This window comes from Syngnathus leptorhynchus, chromosome 17 (assembly GCF_054491065.1).
Source record: "Syngnathus leptorhynchus isolate UIUO chromosome 17, UIUO_Slep, whole genome shotgun sequence".
In the NCBI taxonomy this organism is placed as follows: domain Eukaryota; kingdom Metazoa; phylum Chordata; class Actinopteri; order Syngnathiformes; family Syngnathidae; genus Syngnathus; species Syngnathus leptorhynchus.
Window position 1 is genome coordinate 2,828,973 of NC_141211.1, and position 22,439 is coordinate 2,851,411.

The 22,439-nt window shown below is 50.0% G+C and overlaps 3 protein-coding genes across 6 annotated transcripts; 2 read left to right on the plus strand and 1 right to left on the minus strand.

The window, feature by feature from the left end:
- The first annotated feature begins 120 nt into the window (after positions 1–120).
- Positions 121–4,364, plus strand: sar1b (secretion associated, Ras related GTPase 1B). 2 transcript variants are annotated; one of them, XM_085936363.1, is made up of 7 exons: positions 121–139; positions 2,485–2,560; positions 2,638–2,757; positions 2,847–2,912; positions 2,976–3,079; positions 3,324–3,455; positions 3,538–4,364. In XM_085936363.1, exons 2-7 carry the CDS (start codon positions 2,503–2,505, stop codon positions 3,652–3,654), a joined length of 597 nt encoding a protein of 198 aa, XP_085792489.1. In that variant the 5' UTR covers positions 121–139; positions 2,485–2,502; the 3' UTR covers positions 3,655–4,364. The 2 variants fall into 2 exon arrangements, with proteins under 2 accessions (XP_085792489.1, XP_085792488.1); XM_085936362.1 differs by lacking the exon at positions 121–139 and adding an exon at positions 500–873.
- Positions 4,365–4,814: 450 nt separating this feature from the next.
- Positions 4,815–11,573, minus strand: emsy (EMSY transcriptional repressor, BRCA2 interacting). Of its 3 annotated transcripts, none has more exons than XM_085936355.1 (20): positions 11,292–11,572; positions 10,729–10,837; positions 10,467–10,566; positions 10,188–10,262; positions 9,943–10,118; positions 9,645–9,800; positions 9,296–9,558; positions 9,013–9,235; positions 8,715–8,915; positions 8,464–8,655; positions 8,184–8,357; positions 7,891–8,027; positions 7,398–7,574; positions 7,128–7,314; positions 6,870–7,037; positions 6,594–6,755; positions 6,380–6,525; positions 5,779–6,228; positions 5,350–5,694; positions 4,815–5,271 (listed from the first exon to the last, which is right to left on the minus strand). In XM_085936355.1, exons 2-20 carry the CDS (start codon positions 10,832–10,834, stop codon positions 5,092–5,094), a joined length of 3,618 nt encoding a protein of 1,205 aa, XP_085792481.1. In that variant the 5' UTR covers positions 10,835–10,837; positions 11,292–11,572; the 3' UTR covers positions 4,815–5,091. The 3 variants fall into 3 exon arrangements, with proteins under 3 accessions (XP_085792481.1, XP_085792482.1, XP_085792480.1); XM_085936356.1 differs by having other exon boundaries at positions 8,464–8,613; positions 11,292–11,571; XM_085936354.1 differs by having other exon boundaries at positions 6,870–7,314; positions 8,464–8,613; positions 11,292–11,573.
- A 121-nt stretch (positions 11,574–11,694) lies between these two features.
- Positions 11,695–22,377, plus strand: arhgef12b (Rho guanine nucleotide exchange factor (GEF) 12b). The gene is made up of 35 exons (XM_085936353.1): positions 11,695–12,439; positions 14,325–14,416; positions 15,021–15,119; positions 15,193–15,242; positions 15,395–15,452; positions 15,542–15,729; positions 15,800–15,904; positions 16,384–16,482; positions 16,574–16,684; positions 16,761–16,859; positions 17,007–17,049; positions 17,158–17,263; positions 17,332–17,469; positions 17,539–17,571; positions 17,647–17,761; positions 17,856–17,961; positions 18,031–18,258; positions 18,334–18,487; positions 18,623–18,780; positions 18,874–19,020; positions 19,090–19,175; positions 19,267–19,392; positions 19,463–19,577; positions 19,646–19,746; positions 19,818–19,895; positions 19,975–20,050; positions 20,119–20,286; positions 20,363–20,450; positions 20,515–20,595; positions 20,698–20,771; positions 20,854–21,117; positions 21,184–21,333; positions 21,498–21,667; positions 21,734–21,803; positions 21,895–22,377. Exons 1-35 carry the CDS (start codon positions 12,408–12,410, stop codon positions 21,906–21,908), a joined length of 3,822 nt encoding a protein of 1,273 aa, XP_085792479.1. The 5' UTR covers positions 11,695–12,407; the 3' UTR covers positions 21,909–22,377.
- The last annotated feature ends 62 nt before the right edge of the window (positions 22,378–22,439 follow it).

Genomic DNA, 22,439 nt, shown 5'->3' on the forward strand with positions numbered 1-22,439 from the left:
CCATACAATATTTACATCGCGTTTCAAGTGATTGTTTTTTTTCTCTATTGTCTTCTGTGGAGAATTAAAAACTTTCAGTGCAACACTCAACTCGGCCCCCCTAAGAATTGCCACATCGACGCGATTAATAATTTTACAGGTACTATAACCAGGCTTAACTAAATACAACAGTATTAATAACACAATTCTGTTTGTTTAACTGTACATATGTTAATCGTGTTTATGGTGATATGAGGAAGAACGTAGAAGTAAAAGAATCCGGTGACATCGGTCTTATTGCCCCAGTGAAATGGGTCCGCTTATATAACACGATTTTCGCCATCAAAATGACTCAATGCATATATGAATATATGCCCATAAGGTGATAATATTATTCGTATTTTGGTTTAAGGTGTGTGTGGAATAAGTTTATAACTCATTAGACGCAGTAATATGAGAAATAACCTGTTAGAGAGAGAACTTCGGGCTTGGTGCCGTGGTCAAATAGTTCCGCCAGATCATGTTCTGACAGCAGAAGGACTCAATAAAAAAAAAAAGTAAGTTTAGAGTGTATTTAAATCTGAAACTGTGTTATTGTGGTTACGATAACTGGTCAACACAATTGAAGAGTGATCAATAGGAGGCGGTAGTGCACGATTACATTTGCAAAACGCCGTTCAAAGTCAAGACGAAGAAGCGGAAGGAGCCATTGCGGTGTCGTGGCTCAGTTAACAAAACACGAAAAAAAAAAAAAAGGGGAGACGGGCGAGCGATCGAAAGAGCGAGAGGGTGAGCTGGCTGTCAGCGGGATCTCTTTGAAATTTTCCCCGTGCCACATTCACATGACCAAACGAACCAACACACTCGGCCAACAAATCCACGCCTGAAGAACGAGTAAGTTTCCAGGCGGGTGACGCGCACTTAGTCAGCCGTTTTGACGTGAAACGTTCGCCATCGCGGTTGCTAGACATGCTAGGCTAGCAAAGCTAACGTCAACTTGGGCTAACTTGTCTCTTTTCGATCCGACTATTATTGTTGAGAAATAGCAAATGTATTCACAATACGAAGCGAATATTTTTGTTGTTGTTCTTCTTAGCGGGTCACTCGATTTGTGTTAGCTCGATGCCGGGGAGTTTTCTGGCTTATCGATGCTACGTCGCCGTTTGGACAAAATGACACGTAACTAGTAGCTTCCTGCTAGCTACTCAAAGAGCCTTCAGCTTAATCTTTCTCCTGAGCTGCTCCGTTGTTTGAGTTCTTATATTCAATTAAAGATCATATATAAAAAAAAAAGTCTGTCCTTGGTGTGACGTGGCGGGGTTTTAATATGAACCCACTGGTTGTCGCTGTCGTCACCTTGATCAACGGTTTTGACGCAAGTTTTTCCGGTAGCTCGACCCGTTTTTAAAAGTAGCCTTATGAAGTTGTTAATTTCACCGGTTAGACAAGATTGCCTGTGTGAAGATGTACAAAATCCGATGCTACGTCGACTGCAGGGCAGATTGACGCCCATATTGAACCCAAGTTTCTTTTAATTGATATTTAGTTTGCAGTGTATGCAAAAGTAATTTATTATTTGGCCCACACCACGGAAACTCGCCCTCCCGTTTTGTCTGCTATAATGACATCACAATGCCAGGTCAACATTGTAAATAGCTTTTCTTGCGCAATACAAAGTTTCCCATGCATTTAAAGGTGCAGCTATGGCTTTCAGGGGAGGTAAAAAAAAAATCACCTGTTGCTGAACCAAACCCGGCATTTATAAATATAACTACTGTTTACATGCATATCTTAAAAGTATAAACATTTGAGTGTAATTGAAAAAAAACCTCCTTGTTATTTATGTTCCATTGTGTGGTTTTTGTACCCTCGAGAATGTAATAACAGTAAATGTGTATTACACGTTCATTATGTTAAAAGATTTAAGCAGATGCATTGAAAGCGGAGGGATGAAATAGATGAACTGCCTGGTCCGGCCGGTATTTCCCCACTCAATACTGAGGAAAGACACCCTGGCTGGCGTTTGAGCACTCGTGTTACAGCATTCCATTGCTCACCATTGGGAAGTGCAAAATATTGTTATGACGCTCATTATGCGCTTCAAAGCCAGCCCATCAAAACAGCGGTCAGCACGTGCAAACTCGTGAACGCTCCCGCTTAATTGCTTGCGCTTTGGAACTCGAAATGCGTTGACGTGGTGGCGACCTTTGATTGTTACACTTTAGCCCCGCAAGGCATTGCATCACAAAGTAGAGAAGAGGTCGCTAATAGTTAAAGGGGAGGAGCAGGATCAATTTTGTTCAGCACGTACCATACAAGTTGCTTATTAATGCTTTGCACTTAATCTTATGATTTGGGAAATTTGGGATTATGCATGTTTCAGGGTTGTTTTTTTTCTGGGGTAATATTTAGTAAAATCAATTTGAAAATTGACAAACGAGGTCAAATTGTGCCAAGTCGACATGAACGTTTGGCCTGCATAGTAACTGCGCGATCCTTTCACAGGATTGAACAGCTCCAGAGATGTCATTCATATTTGACTGGATCTATAGCGGGTTCAATAGCGTACTACAGTTTTTAGGTGAGTACAAGAACCTGGACCAGCATCCACTCTTGAAGCAATCTGCTCAACGTCAAATTGATGTCATTTTTTCGCAGGACTGTACAAGAAGTCGGGCAAGCTCGTGTTCCTCGGCCTGGACAATGCCGGCAAGACCACGCTTCTGCACATGCTCAAAGACGACAGACTGGGGCAGCACGTGCCCACTTTACATCCCAGTCAGTAGCGCCGGCACCGACCAAATGGAAAATAACCGCTCGCTTTTTGCCCTTGGCTAACACTTTTTGATCGTTTGCATCCTGCGCAGCCTCGGAAGAGCTGACGATCGCCGGTATGACCTTCACCACCTTTGACCTCGGAGGCCACGCGCAAGGTGAGTGGTCAGTCGTGGCCGCCGCCAAGCCCGCAAATAACCCGTTTATGCGCACGCCAACAGCCCGCCGAGTGTGGAAACACTACCTCCCCGCCATCAACGGTATCGTCTTCCTGGTGGACTGCGCCGACGGCCTCCGATTGGAAGAATCCAAAGCAGAGCTTGACGTGAGTGGCCTCAGATCGGATGGCAGACGCATTTGCCTCCTGAGTCCAGGGTTCTGAAAAGATCACAAGCGCCGGCAGTTGGAATAATGTTTTGCCACCCAAAAAGGCTTCGAATTGTGTTTCATAGTTGTTTACTGTCAAAGAAATGCACTTAACTCAGAGAACATGTGTATTTGGCGCCCTCAAGTGGCATAGGGTCATCACTGCAATCACACCTGTAAAAACCTTTTTTCGCCGCGTTCAGGGCTTGATGACGGACGAGACCATCGGGAACGTGCCCATCCTCATCCTAGGCAACAAGATTGATCGGCCCGATGCCATCAGCGAGGAGCGGCTGAGGGAAATGTTTAAGCTGTACGGCCAGACGACAGGAAAAGTGAGCGGCCGACACATCCCGTGAGCTGATATCTGAACTGGAGCGGCTCTCAAGCGGTGTGTGTGTGTGCGCCTTACCGCAGGGCAACATCCCACTGAAGGAGCTGAACACGAGACCCCTGGAGGTGTTCATGTGCAGCGTGCTGAAGCGCCAAGGCTACGGCGAGGGATTCCGCTGGCTCTCGCAGTACATCGACTGAACGCGGCGCTACCTGCCCCACCCTCACCGCAACTACAGCAGACCGAAAGAACGAACGAACGGCGGCGGAGGGCGTGCCCACCCACCACCAAGACGACGACGACAACTCGATCCCAATAGACTTTTATTGGTTCTTTGGGTTCTGCACTTAAACACACGTTTGTTTGTCCCTCTTTATAGCGCAAAATGGACAAGTCCCCTCTCGTACTCCCACCGGCGTCCATTCAGAAGCTTGCGTTCTTTCTCTACATGGCATTTCTATTCATCACATCATTTTTTTTTTTTTTTTGTTTACTTTTATGACAGCGTTAATAAATGGAAAGGACCAACTTCCCTCCTTGCCTTGCTTATCCTGCAAAATAAGAAAGCTTTTTTTAGCATTTTGTTCTCAAAAATAGTATCATAGCTGAATATTGCAAATGTATGAAATGTACGCAAATATGGTACATGGATGTTGTGTATCTTTTACGTTACATTATAATATGCATGTCTTGTTCTGTTCTCCGCCCTTTTTTATGATTACGGTTATGAAGATGCCATTTTTTTATTTTATTTTTTTGGGACGGGAGGCAACATCAGCGCACAGTCAGGTTCCCTCGTGTCTCTTCATTCCAGCAGCAGGTGCCGACTGCATTCCTGGAGGTGGTGGTGGTGGTCTTGTTTGCATCAAAAGCGTATAAGAAGAATGAGAATAAATGTTTGCAATGACAACAGGCTCCAACGTCTATACGGCAAATACAACTGGCTGCTCTGCTTTCTTGAGCTGTCATCTAAGCAAACGCTACTTTGTCAATTGTTTTACATATTTGCCAATGTCAGAAGTTAACATTTTGAGGGACAGGGTCAATCTGCAATGTTACATTTTAAAATGTCATCTTTTTTTCATTTTAGGGATTACATAATCAGATGGAAGCCACCCTTTTATCTACAAATGATTTTCAAGGGATGGCAAAACAAATTGCTCTTTATTTTAACAAAAGCTGTTATGTGACATTTAATGTTAAAGGTTACTTGGAGAACAGTTAAGTTTTACAGTGGTCACGGTACACGACGTGACCCTGGATGACAAAATTTCAGTCAATGTTTAGTCACGGGAACAAATTGAATGCTTTCAACACTTTGGTTCCGAACCCATTTGTTGCCCTTCACGAGTGACACAAATGAATTTCTAAATGAATTATTTATTTTGGAGCTCAGACCAATCCTGGACAACTTTGAAAAGGTACAAAAGAAAAAATTAAAACACTAAAAGATGACTTCTCGGTACTGTATTTTACAAAAACTGAAACACAATTCCTTCTTTTGCAACACTATTTTGCACCATTGTCGCTTCCTATGAAAACTTGGTGTGAGAGAATTAAAAAGCCAGTGGCTAGAAAAGTCCAACGTACTCTGTATCAAAGTGGGTGTCGAGAAGACGGGGGGGGCGAGGTCCGGTCTAAGGTGTGGGGGGTCCCGCGTCATTGCCGCTGTCCACGTCGTGCTCGGCGGGGTCGTTGTCTTCGTCGTCGTCGTCCAGCTGCTGGCTGGTGTAGTTGGTGATTTCCAGGAAGCCGCTGGGCTCCACCACCACGTTGGACTGGCTGGAGTCCGGCACGATCGAGTACTGAGGGATCACCTGAGTGCCGGAGAAACACAGTCCATAGTTTGGCTTACTCAAATATATATAAGGAATTGGGATGGCGTGCAAACGTACCTGAATGACCTCCAGGTGCTCTTTGGCAAAATGTTGGGTGGCAGTCGCTCGCTTGGCCTCCAGGGCCTGCGGCAGGGGGGGGCGGTCGGCGGACGAGTCCACCAGCACGGGCTCTGTGCTGGGGTCGATCTGGGCCTCCATCATGGAGATTTTCAGGATGTCAGACACTGAGGCTTCCTCGTCCGCCGCCGGCCCCGTGCTGGACTCGTCGTCCGCCAGCTCGACCTCCCCGCTTGGAAGCGGCGCCGCGTGAGCGGCCTGCTGCTGCTGTTGCTGTTGTTGGTGGTGGTGGGTGCTTCCGAAGGTGATTTTGGTGACAGTGGCGCTCTGCGTGATGATTGGCAGCTGCGCTCCCAAAAACGTGACACGACACTTGCTGTTAACTGGTGTCAATTGAGCCACTTGAAAAGATTTGTTTGAAGAACTGACCTTGTCGCTGCTGACCGGGTGGTGCGCCTGCAGGGGCGGGGGCTGCGACAGGAGCGCGTGCAGCGGCCTGTGGTGCGACGTGGGCGCCTGCTGCAATTTGGGCAGCTGCGGCGTGACGGGCGAGGTGGCGGCGCCGTGAGACTTGGCCGGACTCTGCTCTCGTAGTTTGGGCAGCTTCTTGGCCGGCGACGTCGTAGACGAAGACGAGGAGGAAGAGGAGGAGGGAGGAGGCTGGCTGAGCTGAGGTTTACTCTGCAGTTGTGGAGGAGGAGGTTGAGCGGCGCCCTCCGGTTGGCTGCCGGCGGCCGGGGGCTGCGGAGTAGCGTGGGGGGCTGGCTTGGGGGCATCCGTCTGATTGCCGGAGCGGTAAAACAAGCCTGTCTGAGGGTCCAGCGTGTCGCCTTCCAGCTCGCTCACCTCCAACAAGGACTCGCTTTTACCATCGGAGGGCTGAAACACAAAAGATGAAGTTATGAAGGAAAAAAAAAAAAAAAAACTCCTGCCCCTTTAAGAAGCTTCAGCTGGAGAAGTTTGTCAGAATTTGAGTTATATTTATTCATATTTATATATCTGAATTATTTATAGTGTGTCTTCTCCTCACCCTGACGTGCGTCGCCGTGGTTACGGGTGGCGCGGCGACCGGCTTGGTTGCCATGACGACCTGACGGACGCTTTCTGGGGGATCGGCGGGGGACGGGGTCGCGGCAGCATCTTCCGCCGTCGATGCGGCCGGCCCGCCGGCTTTACCTGCGAGGTAAACGTGAGCCTTATCGTTAGCCACGGAAGCGCCACGAGGCCACGCCGCGACTGCGTACCTGCCGCCGGGGCGTCGGCCCTCGCTTCGGCCTCGGGGATAGGCGGCCTGGCCGACTCTGGTCCGGTCTTCTTCTCCTGGGCCAGCTGGATGGGCACGGCCATCTGGCTCAAGTCGATGTGCGTGTGCTGTTGCTTGGGTTTGGGCTCAGCCTTGTCCTTCACTGCAAGAACGCATGACTTTGAATATCCTGATGGAGATGATTTCAAATCCCACCCCCTCTTTTTTTTTTTTTTTATAAAAAACTGATCCGATTGTCCGGTCTGGATAACCTTACCTGAGCTCTGCTGCAGTTCCAGCAGAGCTTTAATGGTGGACGCGGCCGACTGGGAATCGACGGCGGTCACTTCCTGGTAGATGGCGGGGGCCGACTCCACCGACACCTCCTGCTCCGTCCACTGGTGATCTCGGGAGGCTGCCACGTGGAGCACCGCCTGTGTGTCCGCTAAGAGGCCGAGCGGGAGACCGCAGTCAATAATGGACAAATGTGCGGCGTCTTCAATACAGAGCGCAAGTACTCGACTTCCTCTTTTACCGTGTGAGGTTTCCCCAAGCGAGCCGCCGGTTTCCGCAGGGGCGGCGCTTTCGTCCCTGGCAGCGCATTCTTGAACTTGGATGGCGTCGGCCGAGCGGGTGACCTGCTGCAGGGTTTCGCTGACCAGCTGCCGGGTCTGTTCGCTCACGGCGGTCGCCTGGAATACTGGTTTGGGCTTGATGAGCACCTGCACCAGCAAAGATACACGGTCGTCACGTGGTTCATTTAAAAAAAAATAATAAAACGAGATTGGCAATTCTCTCATCTGACCTGCGTTTTCCCCTGCTGGCCGTAGACGATCTTGGTGGGGATGATCTTGGCGGTGGCGGCGGAGGGGGCGCCGGCGCTCAAGCCTTTGGGCTGCGTGACGATCATCTTGGTGATGGGCCTGCCGGCGGTGATGATGGCCGGTTTGGCCCCCGAGACGGCCTGCAGGCTCTTCTCGCCCTGACGCCGACGGACAACGCCCGTTGAAATGATCCCTCCCTTCATCGTCGACATTGTGGGACGTACCTCCGGGTGGCGAGAGACGCCGGCAAGACGGAGCCGAGTGCGTCTTTTGAGCGAGGCGCTTTAAGGCCGTTTATTTTCTGTCTTTTTCCAGACAAATTCAGATTTATCGTGTCAACGCATCCGCCCTACATCCACTCAATTTGTTTTTGTTGTTGAGGAAATGAAAAATTGGGAAATTTGCTCTTGAGGTTGAGCAAGCGTCTCGCCATTCGGAGGTACCTCGGCGCCTGTTGAGAAACATTGGACTGACCCCCGCGTTCAACAGCGTGGTAACCACGTTCTTGCCAGGCAGGCCTTGGATGGTGGCCCCCTTGCCGCTGGTCTTCTGGACCACGATCACGTTGGGTTTGGACGACATGGGGATGGTGGTGATCTTTGTGGTGGTCCCTGATGACACAAGCAAGTTATTTTAGTGAGTGGGGTCCAATCAGATTCCAGCCTTGAATTGTTGCCGCGTCATCTAATCTGCCCGCCTCACTCAGACATCTGTATTTTTTCCGTCTTCTGATTGGCCGGTCAGAGCAAGCCAAGTCCGTAACCTACCAGACACAATGTTGCTGCTGATGATCTTCCCGCCCAACGTGGCCAAGGACTTGGGCACCACCGTGATGATGCTGCCGCCGGTGGTTTTGACGTAGGTGGCGCCGCCGGCCGAGGCTGAGATGCGGGCGCCGAGGTTGGGCGTGACGGTGGGCCGCGTGTAAGTGGCCTGCGTGGCTGAAAGCCAAACACGGAACAACCCAGTTGAGCATCAAAGAATCGCTTTTGATAAACGAGGCCTTTTGCCAGATGGGACTTGTTGAAAAGCTAAGTGCTCAACAACCTGTGGGTTGAGTGACCAGCTTGGTGGTCATGATAGCTCCGTTGCTGCTGACCACCATGATGGGCGAGGAGCTGCCGCCGGACAGAGCCACCGACGACGGCTTGGGCAGGATTTTGCTGGGCTGCACCTGCTGCGTGATGATCTTCACCCCTGCGCACGCAAAAGGCCAACCAACAAGACGTGGGAAGGTTTCTGGGAAGGTCTGAATATTTTAATATCAGGGTGACAAGAATCAAAGTATGCTTTCTTACCAGACTCTTGCTTGATCTGAATGGTGGGCTTGGGGCCCGGCGAGGCGGCGGAGGTGTGCGCTTGGCCCACGCCAGAAGCCCCCATGGCTGACGCCTGCAGCTGCTTGGGGAACTGGCTGAGGATCTGCGGGGGCGAGCCGACCAGAGTCTTGGGGGAGGGCAGCCTGGCCGAAGCCACCTTCACCGCTGCCGACGCGGCGCCTGAAGATCAACATTGGGTTTTTGCTCCGATGTTGAATTTTGCTCCGATTGGCAAAAGGGCCGCCAAAGTAACCTAGATGACAATGACGATGCTTACAGGTGGACACGGCGGACATGACGGCCGCGGAAGAGACCGCGGCGGTGATTGCGGGCGTGGCCGAGGGGCTGGAAGTGGCCGCCGGGAAGACCACCGTCTGCTTCTGGGTGGGCGTGGTCAAAATGGTGCTGGAGGCCAGCTTGGACATGCCGGCATTGTTGTGGGACTTGGACAGAATGTTGGGCACAAAGTTGGAGCTGGGCGACGTCGTCACGATGATTACCTGCCGAAAAGGCGGTCGCTGTGAGCTGAGCAGTTTCTTTATTTTTGTTATTATAATGACCTTTTGCGTAGCAGTGCTGGTGGTCTGGATGGTGGGCTTGGTGAAGGTGATCTTGACCGGCGACAGGTGCGGCGGCAGCGAGTTGGCGATGCTCTGCATGATGTTACTCATCTTGGGGCTGGCGCTCACCACCGGCGCCGCTATGTGCTTGGCCACGGGCGGCGACACTTTAGCCACCTCCTTCAGCAGCACCGGCGACGAGCTGGATGAATTGGTACGCCGTCGCTTGCGTGGCTTCTCATCCTCGTCGGAGCAACTCACGCCTAATCATAAAAAAAAAAAAAAAAAACCACATCTTTGTTATGTATCTGGCACTTTTCAGGACACAGAGACAAGGAATCGGACTGACTTTTAACGTAGACGGTGCTCCCGCTGGGTAGCACCACCACGCTGGACGACGGGCTGGGTGGCCGCGGGGACTTGGTGGCCGTTCGCGTGGCGCCGCCGGCGGCCGTGGAGCTGCTCGAGGTGCATGTCGTGCTCGTGTAGGAATAACACACCACCACTGGGAGGAAGAGGAAGACATTTATTTGCAAATATGAAAAGATGTCCAATAAAGATATGCTTAGAAAGCGTGACATGAGTTGGAGATTTTTTTTTATCTAATTCTGACATCAGTATTTTCCCTTTCATCGCCTCGTTCGCACCTTCCTTGTTCCCCGTCTCAGCCGGCAACTGCAAGGAGGCGTTGTGAGTGGCGGTAGCGGTGGCGACCGCGTTGGCCGTGGCGGTGAACGCCGTTTGAGGGACCAGCCTGGGCATCAGCGGGACCAGCCGGCGGCCCTCGATGGACCACTCGGATGAGCTGTTCTGACCCGCCATGCTGTGGAGAAGGCGCCAAAGGTGAGCGAGGCACATTTCATTTCAAGCCAATTACTTGTGGATGGCTTACTGGTACGCAATGGTGCAAAGGCGCTCGTCATTGACGGCCCGGCGCACTTCGGCGCGGTGGCGCTCGGTTGAGATGCTGAGGAGAGGAAGTCAAGTAAAACACTTTGCTCTCCGGCAAACAATAAGCAAGCTAACATAATAGCAAAAGAATCGCAAATTAGAAAAGCAAAAATTGGCAATGTGAAAAATATTTTGCAACCTATCGGGAAAGAGATGAACAATTTGATGTTTGAATGGTTTGGAATCATCGTGAATTTTGAGGGTTGCATGGTGGAGTTACTTGAGGATTTTGGTGAGCTCTCCCAGCAGATCCTTCTTGTCCTTGGTCAGGTCTCCTTGAGCTCGCAGGGCGCTGATGACACCGGCATAGGCCTCCAGCTCTACAGAGCGAAAAAACAACACAATCACAACTTGGGACAAGTTCGGTAGAATGAAAACTGAGATGCGTTTTGCTACTTGTGCCAATGAAAGTTAACTGTGCACAGATGTCCCGGAAAATCATATTGTGAGCTTTTGGAGGCCAATCTTTTCTTACAGCTTACCCAGTTTGCGCAGTATCCTTTTGCACTCATCCCTGCCCAGGTCAAGGATGGTGGGCCAGACCACCGGCATGGTCCCAGTCACCAGCGGTTTCTCCAGCTGAATCATGAGCTACAAAGACAACAGTAACAACCATGTTAGTTTCCCCCAAATACACTTTGCATTGCAGTCTTTTCCTGCTTCCCCCGTCAAAGGTGATTTGCATTCTATGCTAACATTTGAGGGGACATTGTTAAGGCAAAGTGTTTAAACTTCAGTATTTAAACGTCATGTACAACTGCGACATTTAATTAATGACAAATGGCGAGTGTCGTTATTTCTACAATAAACTCGCCGAGAACAATTAGAAATGGATGTGGACGATGGGTGTGTGCATTCTGTTATTTTCTAAACATTTCTAACCAACGGGACCATTTAAGCTAGCCCAAACGACACCGCCTCGGTAGGGTTGGCAATCACGCAGCGTGACTTTATATGCACAAAAGGATATTTTGAAGAGACAAAAAATACAAATGAACGCCGTTCCTTAGCGTGTTAGCCTCTGCCGAAGAGGCTGATACATTACCTTTCGTTTGCAGGACAAACTCACGGCCTCGGCAACGTTAAAAATGCACGAATGTAAACACCCATAGCGGAGGGTGGCTTTTTATCCAAGCCGCTGCATAGCAATGTTATTCCCGGTTGAACCGAAGCGACAAATGCGCCCGAAAAAGGACGTTAAAAGTCAAATTATATGCTAATGTTTACGTTGTCTGCTAGCTGAGATTAGCCCAACTGGATGAAGCCTGCTTCTTCGTGGGATATATATTTTTTTCTGCTTTGCGAAGCGGTTTCGTCCCTGTTTCTCAAAGGCTGCCGTCTAGCGACGAGAAATAATAGTGGCGTCTGCAAATCAAACAATCGCTTCGTGAGCCGTTCAAATACACGTGACTGTGGACAGAAAACACACGAGAACGACTCGATTGTGACTTTTTGTGACCTTGAGTTGTTGTTTTGATCGTTTTTGTATCACTTTAATGTTACTCATGACCATGACAGAGACAAATATAGACATTTTCAACTGGTATGTGGCGTTTTCTCAACGTGTCGAGATAATTACGATAAGTATTTGAACGTAGCATTTTTTTCCCTTAGTACCGAGGGGAAGAGGGTAGAGGCGAAAGCATTTCCTTCAATTTTGCATCCATGTGAAGTTTGATTTAAACCACAAAAAAAAAAAACTTTGCTCCGGTCGAACAAGAGACGGACGACGCATCTGAGACGGATAACCTTTAATTCTGGATTTTTTTACCCCGGCCAAAGTTTGACACAACTCCCCCTCCTCAGCGCTCCATCCGTGACACCAGAGTGTCATGACGGAAAACTTTCCCACGGAAAATAAAAAAGATATGACCGCCTTGGAGTAATAAGGAAAGTATACCCGACGGAAGTGTTTTCCATCCTTTATTGCGGGACAAACGGGAAATGGAATATACTCCAAAGGTCAACCCTGTGGAGAAGCGGCAGTTGTGATTTTTTTTTTTCTTCTTCACCAGGAAACACTCCCCAAAAAGAATATAACGGACTGTGGTTGGATGCTTTCAACAATCCCGAAGAGACAAATGCCATTTGAGTTGCGCTAAAATTGCTTTATAAACATGTTATTCGGCTGACAAAGTCGGCCAAGAACAAGGGAAGCCCAATGAGTGGGATACAGACGACGCTCACTGATAGGTGAGCTCGCACTTTCCCAACATTGCATAATGATGGGCTAACGAAGCTGAAGGCTCTTTTAAAGTTCATTTGTCTTGTGTTCGTGATGTACACGCCGATCGCACGAGAAGATCGTGATTGATCAAAGGTAGTCTCAGAATATTGCAAGATGTCAGTAGTCGGGATAGATCGGTAGGCAACTTTAAATTCGCTTTTTTTTTTGGGGGGGGGGGGGGTAAAGCGAGTAGGCAATATTTTGATGTCTCTTCCAGCCGAGGTTAAAATACTTTTGTTTTGGTTGCTTTTTAGTTATGAGCAGTATTGTGTTTGCAGCAAACAGTTTGACGCATTTCTTGTATCTAGGAAAATCTATTAGACAAAATGTCATTGCTGTGCTATTTTTTTCTACCCATGGAATATTTGACACCCTTGAAATTTTCTGTAGTATTATGAATGATGGTAGATGGTTGCTGATTCCGTTTAACATGAGTTTTAATGTGATTCTTGAAAACACAGTCACCACACCCGGTTTACAGAGGGTGTGCACACTTATGCAACTGCGTGATCTCAGTTGTTTGGCTTCCTTCCCCTCTCAAAAAAACCAACAACTTTGTATAGCCATTACATACATGTCAAGAGTCTCAAGCACTCAAGCGAAAGGCTCCTTTTCTGGCTTTTATGCTCTCTAGGCTAGCTTTTCGAGACTTGAGCAGCCGGGTCGGGCTCGTCTGAGCCTTTTGGGCACAAAGCTTCTTTTGCTCTTTAAAACATGCGTGCATTTGTCGGTGACGACATGAAAGAAAACATTTCTTAAGCGCAACCTTCTCTGTTGCATTTCATGTGTTCCCCCCCCCCACACACGCACTTCTTACTGAAGTTTGGCTTGATTTGTCTTCTATTATCTAAAGCAGGAAGCGCAGGAAAAGGTTGAGTTGCCCAGCAACGGCCGTGCCAACTTCTTTCCTTTTTTTTTTTCTTCTTTCCAAGCGTTTCTCAGAGGAAAGAATCCGCTCCGGGATAACCGTTTGTTGCTAACATCTGTGCACTGGTGGGAAGTAACCAAATAGTTTTGGATCCTATATTTTTATTTTTTTTCTTCTTCTCAGTTTATGCACAATGCAAGAAAAACAGTTTTGTGTTGTTTTGCCAAGTTATCAAAACGAGCATTTTTGAGTCTCGCTGCTTTTACGTGTGAATGTTTGTCCACTTGTGCCTTTTGTGATTGTTTTTATTGTGAGCGAATAGATAGTGGGCCAGATGCTCGAGGGCTAGGCTGGGCTAGGGTGGTCTGCAGGCCCCCTTGACCTCTTATCATGGCAACAACAACACTGCGCTCCGCCACGTAATTGACAAGACTTTCCGTTCTATAAATAGTCCAGAGGGGGGGGGGGGGAAAGTGTGCAGCTAAGCTAACGTAGCTCGGCTCTCGCTTCCCTCCGAGACACGTGCACCTCCTCCACAACTTTCCCAGCCTCGTTTTGCATTCACAACTCTCGAGCGGAGCCAAAAAGGCTCGCTCCCGTCGCTCACTTTCCGGGAATGTGACCCCCCCCCCCTCCGCCTTGCCCCCTCACCTCCCCCGTGACGCGGTGGCCATTGTTGAAAAGCGCAGGGCCCCCATTGTCACTACAGTCCAAACAAAGCACCCGCCTGCTTCGTAAGTTGACGCGGTCAACATTTTAATTTTAACCATGAGGTCTTTTTTTTTATATTAATAATTTCATTTAAGGATAAACATTTCAAGAGTAAAGTTTCGGCCATTTAAAACTTCACCTTTCGCCATTGGGGCGACGGGGCGCCCGAGCTTTTCGTGATGATGACGAGCGCGGGTTCACGGGCAAAATCCAATTCTGAAACAGAGAATAAATGCTATAAATAAAGTCTATTTTTGCTCATGTCTCTTCAGGACCCCAAATATTCTCAACAAGGAGACTCCAGAGAGGAAATCAAAGAACGACAAATGCTCCGTCTCAGTCAAACAGGAGTTTGACCCCACCGGTGAGAAAGCCGCAAAAAGTCAAATGCTTCCCCAGCCGAGCCAAGCTGAACTTTTGTTTTGTTTTGTCTCAAGGCCAAATCATTAGCTGCTCGTCTCAATTTTTTTTTTCAAGCAGTGTTGATAGACCAGAGGAAGAGTTGCTAAACATCTTGTGACAGATAGGAAAGAGATGAACTCAACCTCCTGACTGTACATAAGTGTTCTTTAAAAGTAGCATGCAGAACGCCAGGGGGCTTTATACAGAGCCCTGTGCAGTGCCATATTCTTTCCCTCGAAATTCCCAAGAGTTTTTGCTGCATTTGACCTTCGATTGTATTCCGTTTTTTTGCCAGGAACTTCATGACATTCAATTGTTGTGGGTTTCAAAAAAAAAAAAAAAAAAAAGGGAACAAACTCCTCTTCAAAAGCCATTTGTGTTCTGGACCCTTGATCCTTCACTTCCTGTGAGGACACGCTTTCCCACCGCTGCGATTAAACGTGAAATATGAGCGGCATTATCCCAGAAAATGCTGAGTGAATAAAATCAGAAGGAAGCCACACCAACTAGCTGACCTCATTCGCATCATCGCAATTAAGATTAAGGCCCGTGTGCGCTCTTGACAGGCCTCGTCCAACGCTGCGTGATAATCCAGAGAGATGAAAATGGTTTTGGGCTGACAGTGAGCGGAGACAACCCCGTGTTTGTGCAGCTGGTCAAGGAAGGTGAGGCTCTCGCTCGTACGACACTGGCGCACAAATGTTTTGCGCACCAACGTGATAGTTTGCCCTTCCCTAGATGGAGCTGCCATGCGTGCCGGCGTCCAAACTGGCGACAGAATCATTAAGGTGATTGAATTACTGAATTTGGCTGTCTAATATCTCCACTTCATTGAGAACTTTTGGGGCCCTAGGACGGACCCCTGGGGTGCTCCCTGGGGTTATTCAAATGATTTCAAATACTTACCCTGAATCCTCTCGCTCCATATGTTGTTTCTTAGGTTAACGGGACCTTGGTGACGCATTCAAACCACACGGAGGTTGTCAAGCTGATCAAATGTAAGCACGTTTGCGTTGTCGTTCATGCAATCATTTGCATTTTAATGCACGCCATGAACTATTTGTACCTTTTTTTTTTTTTTTTTTAGCCGGCTCCTACGTAGCGCTCACGGTGCTGGGTAGACCTCCGGGTCTTCCTCAGATGCAGCTGGAAGACGGCGACACGGCGGATGAGGACGAAGAGTGCGGCAGCGACCAATCGCTGCAAAATTCACCGGGAGGGGAGCGCCGCGGCAGCGCCACCTGTAGCCACGAAACGCGCTCGCTGCCTGGCGGGGTAAGCAAATGACTGGTTGTCAGAACAAAATGTATTTTCTTAAAAAAAAAAAAAAATTCTCGTTGTCCAGGATGGATCCGTAGGCTCCAGGAACACCGAAACCGAAGAGTGTGACGGAGGCGCGTCGTCGCCGGGGGACGACGTTAGCGACGGGCTGGGTAGCGACAACATTTCGGTGGGTACACGAGCATGAATTGATTTTTATTTATTTTTTTGGCTTACAAGAACGCAAACCTTTCTGGCACGTCTCGCACGCTTGCAGCTCAAACGGCTCGACGGAAAGCCACATGAGCGCCCATTCAATTTGGGAATGGACTTCTAAATATTTGGCGGAGCCACGTCGATCATCTCATCAGATGAAAACAGGAAGCGAGTGTCGACGCTGCTCTTGAGTCACAATGTTCTGATCTGGACCACGCGTCCTAAAATAGCCAGCGAAGGCCTCCTCCCGCTTTGAAAAGTCCCCCGGAATTTGTTTTTCCCCTGCCAGACTAAACAATCAATTTGGCTTAATTGTCGCGCCGTGTTCAGTCTATGTTTGGATTAGCCGAGCGACGGACGGCGGAGACCGCGCCCAGGGATTTAACAATTTGATGTTTTGGTATTTGACTTGAAAAGCTATCAAGAAGGCTGTTTGTGTCGTACGTCACTCAGGAGACGGACGTCCGGCGTGGCACGGCTATCCCGCCGTACCTTCTCAACCCGCAGATCATCGGCGCAGAAGACGACTACTTTGATTCGCAGCAAGAACAGGTGGCTCGGCGAATCGTCTTGCGGTTCGATTTGACTTTTAGGGTGGGCGCGATGCGAGCGTGCGTGGTTTTTTTTGTTTTTTTTTCTCCAGATGAACGGGCAGTGCGGTTGCTTTCAGAGCATCGACTCGCTCAAGTGTCGGCCCGCCCACCTGGCCGTTTTCCTCCATCACGTCGTTTCGCAGTTTGACCCCGCCCCTTTGGTACCCACGCCGTGACATTTTGGAGGATGCGTCCGGACGACGTTGTGTTCATTTCTGTTTGTTTTTTCGGTTTTAGCTGTGTTTCTTGTACGCCGACATCCACAAACAAACCAACTCGAAAGAAAGCCGACGATTCTTTATGGAATTTCACTCCCTCTTTGTGGATCGAACGGCGGTACGAGCAATTGAGTTCATTCGTTCATTTGAAATGTTTTATGTAATATTTCATTTGAAACTTTCTACACTTCATTTGAAAAATTAGCTTTTAATCAGCCAATGATTATTGGGGTTTTCTTTAAAATTCTCTGTGGTTGCTTTGTAGAATCTGAAAGTCTCTGTGCCAGATGCAATCGCAGCTGAACTCGGTAAGAAGAAGAAAAAAAAAGTTCCATTCGAGTTAGTTCGAAGGCAGCATGTCGTGCACCGTCGGCGAAATAGCGCCCTCTACTGAGCGTTTTTTGTTGTGCTCGCAGAGAAGCGCAGACTGGAGTTAATCCCAGAGGAGGTGTGCAAGCAGTACACGCAAACCTTACAGGACTCGCTGATGCCGGACCTGCACAAGAACCTGGACGACTTCAGGTGAGTGGCGGGCAAAGAAAAAAAAAAAAAACACGGAGCCCGTTGACGTGTTGCGTCTGCCACGGCAGACAGAAGCGCAGCATGGGGCTGACCTTGGCCGAGGATGAGTTGTCCAGGTTGGACGGCGACGCGGGCAAAGAGCCGCCGGCTTGGGAGAGGGAATGCTCGTGTGCCGAACACATTCTCGTCAAGATCGAGGACATCCTGTGAGGATATTTAGCCCGACAGAAATCTTTCTCATTTGAATGGCGCTCATGGCAAGTTTCCCCTTGCAGATTAACATCTCAACCCTCCGAGGAGGAGAAATGGTAGGACTCATGCCCCCCCCCCCTCCGCTTGTGCCGACGTCTACGCCACATGTCTTTTTCGTTCTCGTGCGACAGCCAAGCGATGCAGTACGTCATCTTGACCTACATGAAGCACCTGGGCGTGAAAGTCAAGGAGCCTCGCGGCCTGGAACACAAGCGAGCGCGAATTAACTTCCTGCCTAAGATTAAGGTGCCCGCTTGAAGCTGCGCGACGCGAGCGGGTCAAACGAAACCAAAGTGGCTTTTTTTCTTTTCTTTTGGCTCCCCCCCCCCCCAACGGGCAGAAGAGCATCAAGCTCGACAAGGAAGGCGAGGAGAAGGTGAAAAAGCCTCGTTTTCCCAACATCTTGGTCCCGCCGCGCCGTCTGAGCAGAGTCGACTCCACTTCGGGTGAGCCGTGAGAAAAATAGGCCGTCGACGGACAGCACGTTACGACCACGATCTGCTATGTCCGTACAGTGGGCAAGGCGGCGGCAGCAGCGGTGGAGGCGAACAAGCAGCGTTCCCCCAAGTTGCTCTCCCAGGCGGCTTTCGGTGTCCCCGAGCCGCCCGACCTGTCCCCTTCAAATTTCGTAAGGATCCGCGGGAATCACCTCAGCGAGGGTTCCGACATTTTGAGCGCCTCGTCGGCGCACAGCTCGCCCACGACGACGCTCTCCGACGCCGGCGGGAACGAGTCGGACAACAGTAAGGAAGGACCGTCGGGACCCTGACAACAATTTGCCCATCTCTTTTGCTTTTGTTTGTTCCTGCCCTCCCCAGATATGTCTCCGTTCTGCATCCAGCCCCGAGCGGGCGAGCTTTTGACGTGCGGCGAGCGGCAAGATGGCACCTGCAGCCCCACCGTTATGCAGTTTGACTTCAGTCCTTCCAACTTGGAGCACTTACAGGAGGAGGGAGACCAAGACAACTTCAGGTCGAAACGCGGGCTAGCCTAATGCTAACGTCGACCTTGATAGACGGGCTAACGGACGTTAGCCTTCATCTGACGCCAATTCGACAACAAATGGTCATTTTAAATTGTAAATCATAAACGGTTTTTGGATCGCAGGATGGAGGTGACCAGCGCGGCGGACGTGGCGAGCGAGGACGAGCAAGCGTGCGAGGCGGCGAGCGAGGACGATCCGCTCAACTGGCAGAGCCTGGTGAGCCGCGATGTTCTGGCCGCGCTGCCGCCGCAGGAGATCAAGAGGCAGGAAGTCATCAACGGTGAGCCGCCCAAACGTCCAACCGTACCGTGAGCGCGGAGGTATCGCAATTCGGTCGCCAAGTTCTATTCGCCGGCTTGTGCCGTTGGAGCAGAGTTGTTCTACACGGAGCGGGCCCACTTACGCATGCTGAAGGTGTTGCACGGCGTGTTCTACCAGCGACTCAGCAGGGATGCCATCTTGGCGCCGGACGAGCTCAACAGCATCTTCACCAACCTGAACGACATCATTCAGTTGCACGGTCAGTCACGCCCGATGCGCATCATCGCTCTCTGCTTTGACACGTGACTGAGAATTAAGACACACACAGTTTCCTTCACGGAGCAAATGGCCGCCGTCAGGAAGAGGAGCGAGACGTCCGTCATCGGTCAGATCGGCGAGGATCTCTTGGCTTGGGTACGATCGAAATGGAAGCTAACGTAGTAACAATCTCCACTTCAAAATGTTTGGTCGATTGTAACAAGCCGACGTGCGTGCGGATTTGCAGTTTAGCGGCGAGGAAGAGGAGAAGATCAGACAAGCCGTGGCTATGTTCTGCAGTAACCAACCATCTGCGCTGGAGCTCATCAAGAGCAAGAAAAAGAAGGACCAAAGATTCGCCTTGTTCATGCAGGTGGGGAAACGGGTACAACAGCGCCCCCCGGTGGCTGGCTCTGAGCGCACCGTTTGGGCTTGACGCGCAGGCGGCCGAGAGCAACCGGCTGTGTCGGCGCCTGCAGCTGAAGGACATCATTCCCGTGGAAATGCAGCGAGCCACCAAGTATCCGCTTCTCTTGGACAAGATTGCCAAATACACCGGTGAGGCGGGCACCACTTGGCCTCAGTTTTTTGCCGTCTGTTCAACTTCCCCCACCCCACCCCCACAGAGGACGAGGAGGAGGCGGACAAGGTGAGAAAAGCCGGCGAATGCTGCAGGCAGATTCTCAACTACGTGGACCAGGCGGTCAAAGAGGCTGAGAACAAGCAGGTAGACGCCACGCACACACCAAAGCAAAGCGCACGCACGGCACAAACGGCAACTTTGTCCCACCGCAAAAGAGGCTGCTGGACTATCAGAGACGCTTGGACATCTCCTCGCTCAAACCCAACGAGAACCCGCTCATCGCCGAGCTGCGGGTAGGAAAAGCCAAAACAAGCGGGGTGGGGGGTCATCCGATTTTTTGGGGGACTGATCAAAATGGTGACCGTCCTCCAGAATCTGGACCTGACCAAGAGGAAGATGGTCCACGAGGGACCGCTCTCCTGGAAGGTCAACAAAGACAAAAGAATCGGTACGGCCAAACCTTGAAAAAGTGTGAACGTTGAGCTTTGCGCTGGCTGAACATGCAAATGCGCTCAGATCTGTACACGCTCCTGCTGGAGGACGTCCTGGTCCTGCTGCAGAAGCAGGACGAACGCCTGCTGCTCAAGTTCCACAGCAAGAGCGCGGCAAGCGCCGCCGACTCCAAACTCAGCTTCAGCCCCGTCGTCAAACTCGGCACCGTGCTCGTCAGACCCGTCGCCACCAGTAAATGGCCGACCCCCAAGCAAATGGCGTTTGTCTCTCCGTGTGAGATGTCGTGCCCTCTTCTACTTGTCCGCAGACAAAAAGTCCTTCTTCGTGCTGTCCATGTCGGAAAACGGGCCGCAGATCTACGAGCTGACGGCTCAGAGCGCGTCCGACCAGAGGACGTAAGCGGCGGGCCGCGTTGCCGCCACGCTTCGCCCCGCCTAATTACGCTTTTTCTACCCATAGGTGGCAGTGTCTCATCACGCAGTGTGCCGACGCCATCAAGGCAAAATCACACGATAGCCGCACGGCTGCCACGCCCGCTCAGTGAGTAGCACAGCTCACTTGTTTGGTTTTGGACAAAGTTTTGTGTTTGCAGTTATCAGAATTTAAAAAAGTAATAACTTCCCCCCCCCCCCCCGCTTCCAGAAATGAGCAGGACGCTATTGAAATCATCAATTGTGAGATGGACAAGCCCAGCAAAGACAGCACCAACTCATCAGGTAACTGAAGGTCTTTCATGTTTGACATGAAAGACCAAGGCCCAAAGTCCCAAATGGTCAAATGCCAAAGCTATCTCCTCAGGGTCGTCGGACATTCCCCCCACGACAAACCCCTTTGAGGGCATGAAGTCGGAGGACGAAGATGAGGACGAGGAGAGGGTCGACGAGGACGAGGCGGGAGCGGCGTCCGCCGACGACAGATGTGAAGACGAGGAGAAAGAAGAAGAGGAAGGCGAGGTGGATGAGGAAGAGGCCTTCCCCAACCCAGACGAGGAGGCGCGAGCTTCGTCCTCCTCTCCGGGCTCTCCGTCGTCCGCCTCCAAAGCCGAAGAGGCTCTGCAGACGCGTGAGTTGACCTCATGGACGCTCACAACAAATATGGCCACAAAACGTGCGGGCTGGCGTCTTTTAGTGGTGCTGCTGAAGCAGCTCGTCTTTAAGCACATGACGGACGAGGAGAAGACAACCCCCCCGCACGAGCCCACCTCCTCGCCCGGCGAAGGTCCCGACGGTGGCGCGGGTCAAAACTGCCCGATGGACGACGCCCGGACTCAACAGAACGGTACGCCTCGACAATTTGAACGTGAGGTTTGCTTAATTAATTCCAATTAGAAGAACATTCCAAAAGTTGTGTTCTTGCTCAACAAAAGCGTGACCCCAGGAAACACGGCAAAGTTCTTCAATTGATGTTAAGTTTCAGAAAATGACGTGCCTGTTTTGGTGTAGGCGCGGTGGATCCAGGCGGCGGATTGGAGGACGACGTGGACGTCACATGCGGCGTGGAGGCGGTGGACATGAGCAAGCTCCTGTCGTCGGAGAACGGCGGGCGACCGAACCACAGCAGACGTCTAATGACGCACATGCGCCTCTTGCAAGCTGACCTGCAGTACCTCAAAGTACACAAGCGCCTCAAGTCACATGTTCAAAACGTTTTGTTTGAAATGTGGCGCTGTCCTTTTCAGGAAGTGGAGCTGAAGTACAACGAGCTGCTCGGGACGCTGCCGGTCGACACGCCGGGCGACTCGGACAACGGTGGGTCGCTCTGCCGCTCGTTGTCATTTTTTTTTTTTTTTTTTGGGCTGTCACCCGTCGCTAACACTTGCTGGTGTTGAATGCTTTTCAGACGGGCTTCGCTGAGGACGCCCTTGTCGGGGTCCTGAAGGCTGAGCCACTTTCCTCTCCCACTGCTTATTTCTATTATTTGAACACTGGACACTGACCAAGTACAAAATTTTGTGGACGCTTTTCTGGCTTTGAGTACATTATTATGATTATTTTTGGTTTAAAAAAAAAAAGTAAACATTCACAAGCTGCAAGACTGCACATGACAATTTGCTTTTTTTCTCCTCACCTTTTAGAGAAAATATGATGTAAAGAAAATCATGTTAACCTTTAAACACAGGACTGCTGTTAAAAGTCTTACTTGTAAAATTAACTTATGAGAATGCTTTTCTATCTTCATGTTGTAACACGCAAAGATGCTAATTTACTCACGCAATATTAATCATCTTTTAGTTGAATTTTTTTTTTTTAAATGATGTATTTATTTGGCGTGACAGATATGCAATGTACAGTGTCTCCTGTTAAATAAAAGACACGCACAGGGTTTTTCTGTCTGACTCTTACATTGTAAAGACTTTAAAAATTAGTCATTTTACAAAAATATGA

What these genes read in the sequence shown, in the direction of transcription:
- sar1b (XM_085936363.1), top strand. Translation starts at nt 2,503, where the DNA reads ATGTCATTCATATTTGACTGGATCTATAGCGGGTTCAATAGCGTACTA. An exon ending in CGTGCCCACTTTACATCCCA is followed by an intron (nt 2,758 to 2,846) that starts GTCAGTAGCGCC and finishes CATCCTGCGCAG; the next exon opens with CCTCGGAAGAGCTGACGATC. An exon ending in AATCCAAAGCAGAGCTTGAC is followed by an intron (nt 3,080 to 3,323) that starts GTGAGTGGCCTC and finishes CGCCGCGTTCAG; the next exon opens with GGCTTGATGACGGACGAGAC.
- emsy (XM_085936354.1), bottom strand. Translation starts at nt 10,834, where the DNA reads ATGATTCAGCTGGAGAAACCGCTGGTGACTGGGACCATGCCGGTGGTC. An exon ending in CTTTGCACCATTGCGTACCA is followed by an intron (nt 10,119 to 10,187) that starts GTAAGCCATCCA and finishes CCTTCTCCACAG; the next exon opens with CATGGCGGGTCAGAACAGCT. An exon ending in GCTGGTCACTCAACCCACAG is followed by an intron (nt 8,358 to 8,463) that starts GTTGTTGAGCAC and finishes TTTGGCTTTCAG; the next exon opens with CCACGCAGGCCACTTACACG.
- arhgef12b (XM_085936353.1), top strand. Translation starts at nt 12,408, where the DNA reads ATGAGTGGGATACAGACGACGCTCACTGATAG. An exon ending in CGCTCATCGCCGAGCTGCGG is followed by an intron (nt 19,896 to 19,974) that starts GTAGGAAAAGCC and finishes ACCGTCCTCCAG; the next exon opens with AATCTGGACCTGACCAAGAG. An exon ending in CGTCAGACCCGTCGCCACCA is followed by an intron (nt 20,287 to 20,362) that starts GTAAATGGCCGA and finishes ACTTGTCCGCAG; the next exon opens with ACAAAAAGTCCTTCTTCGTG.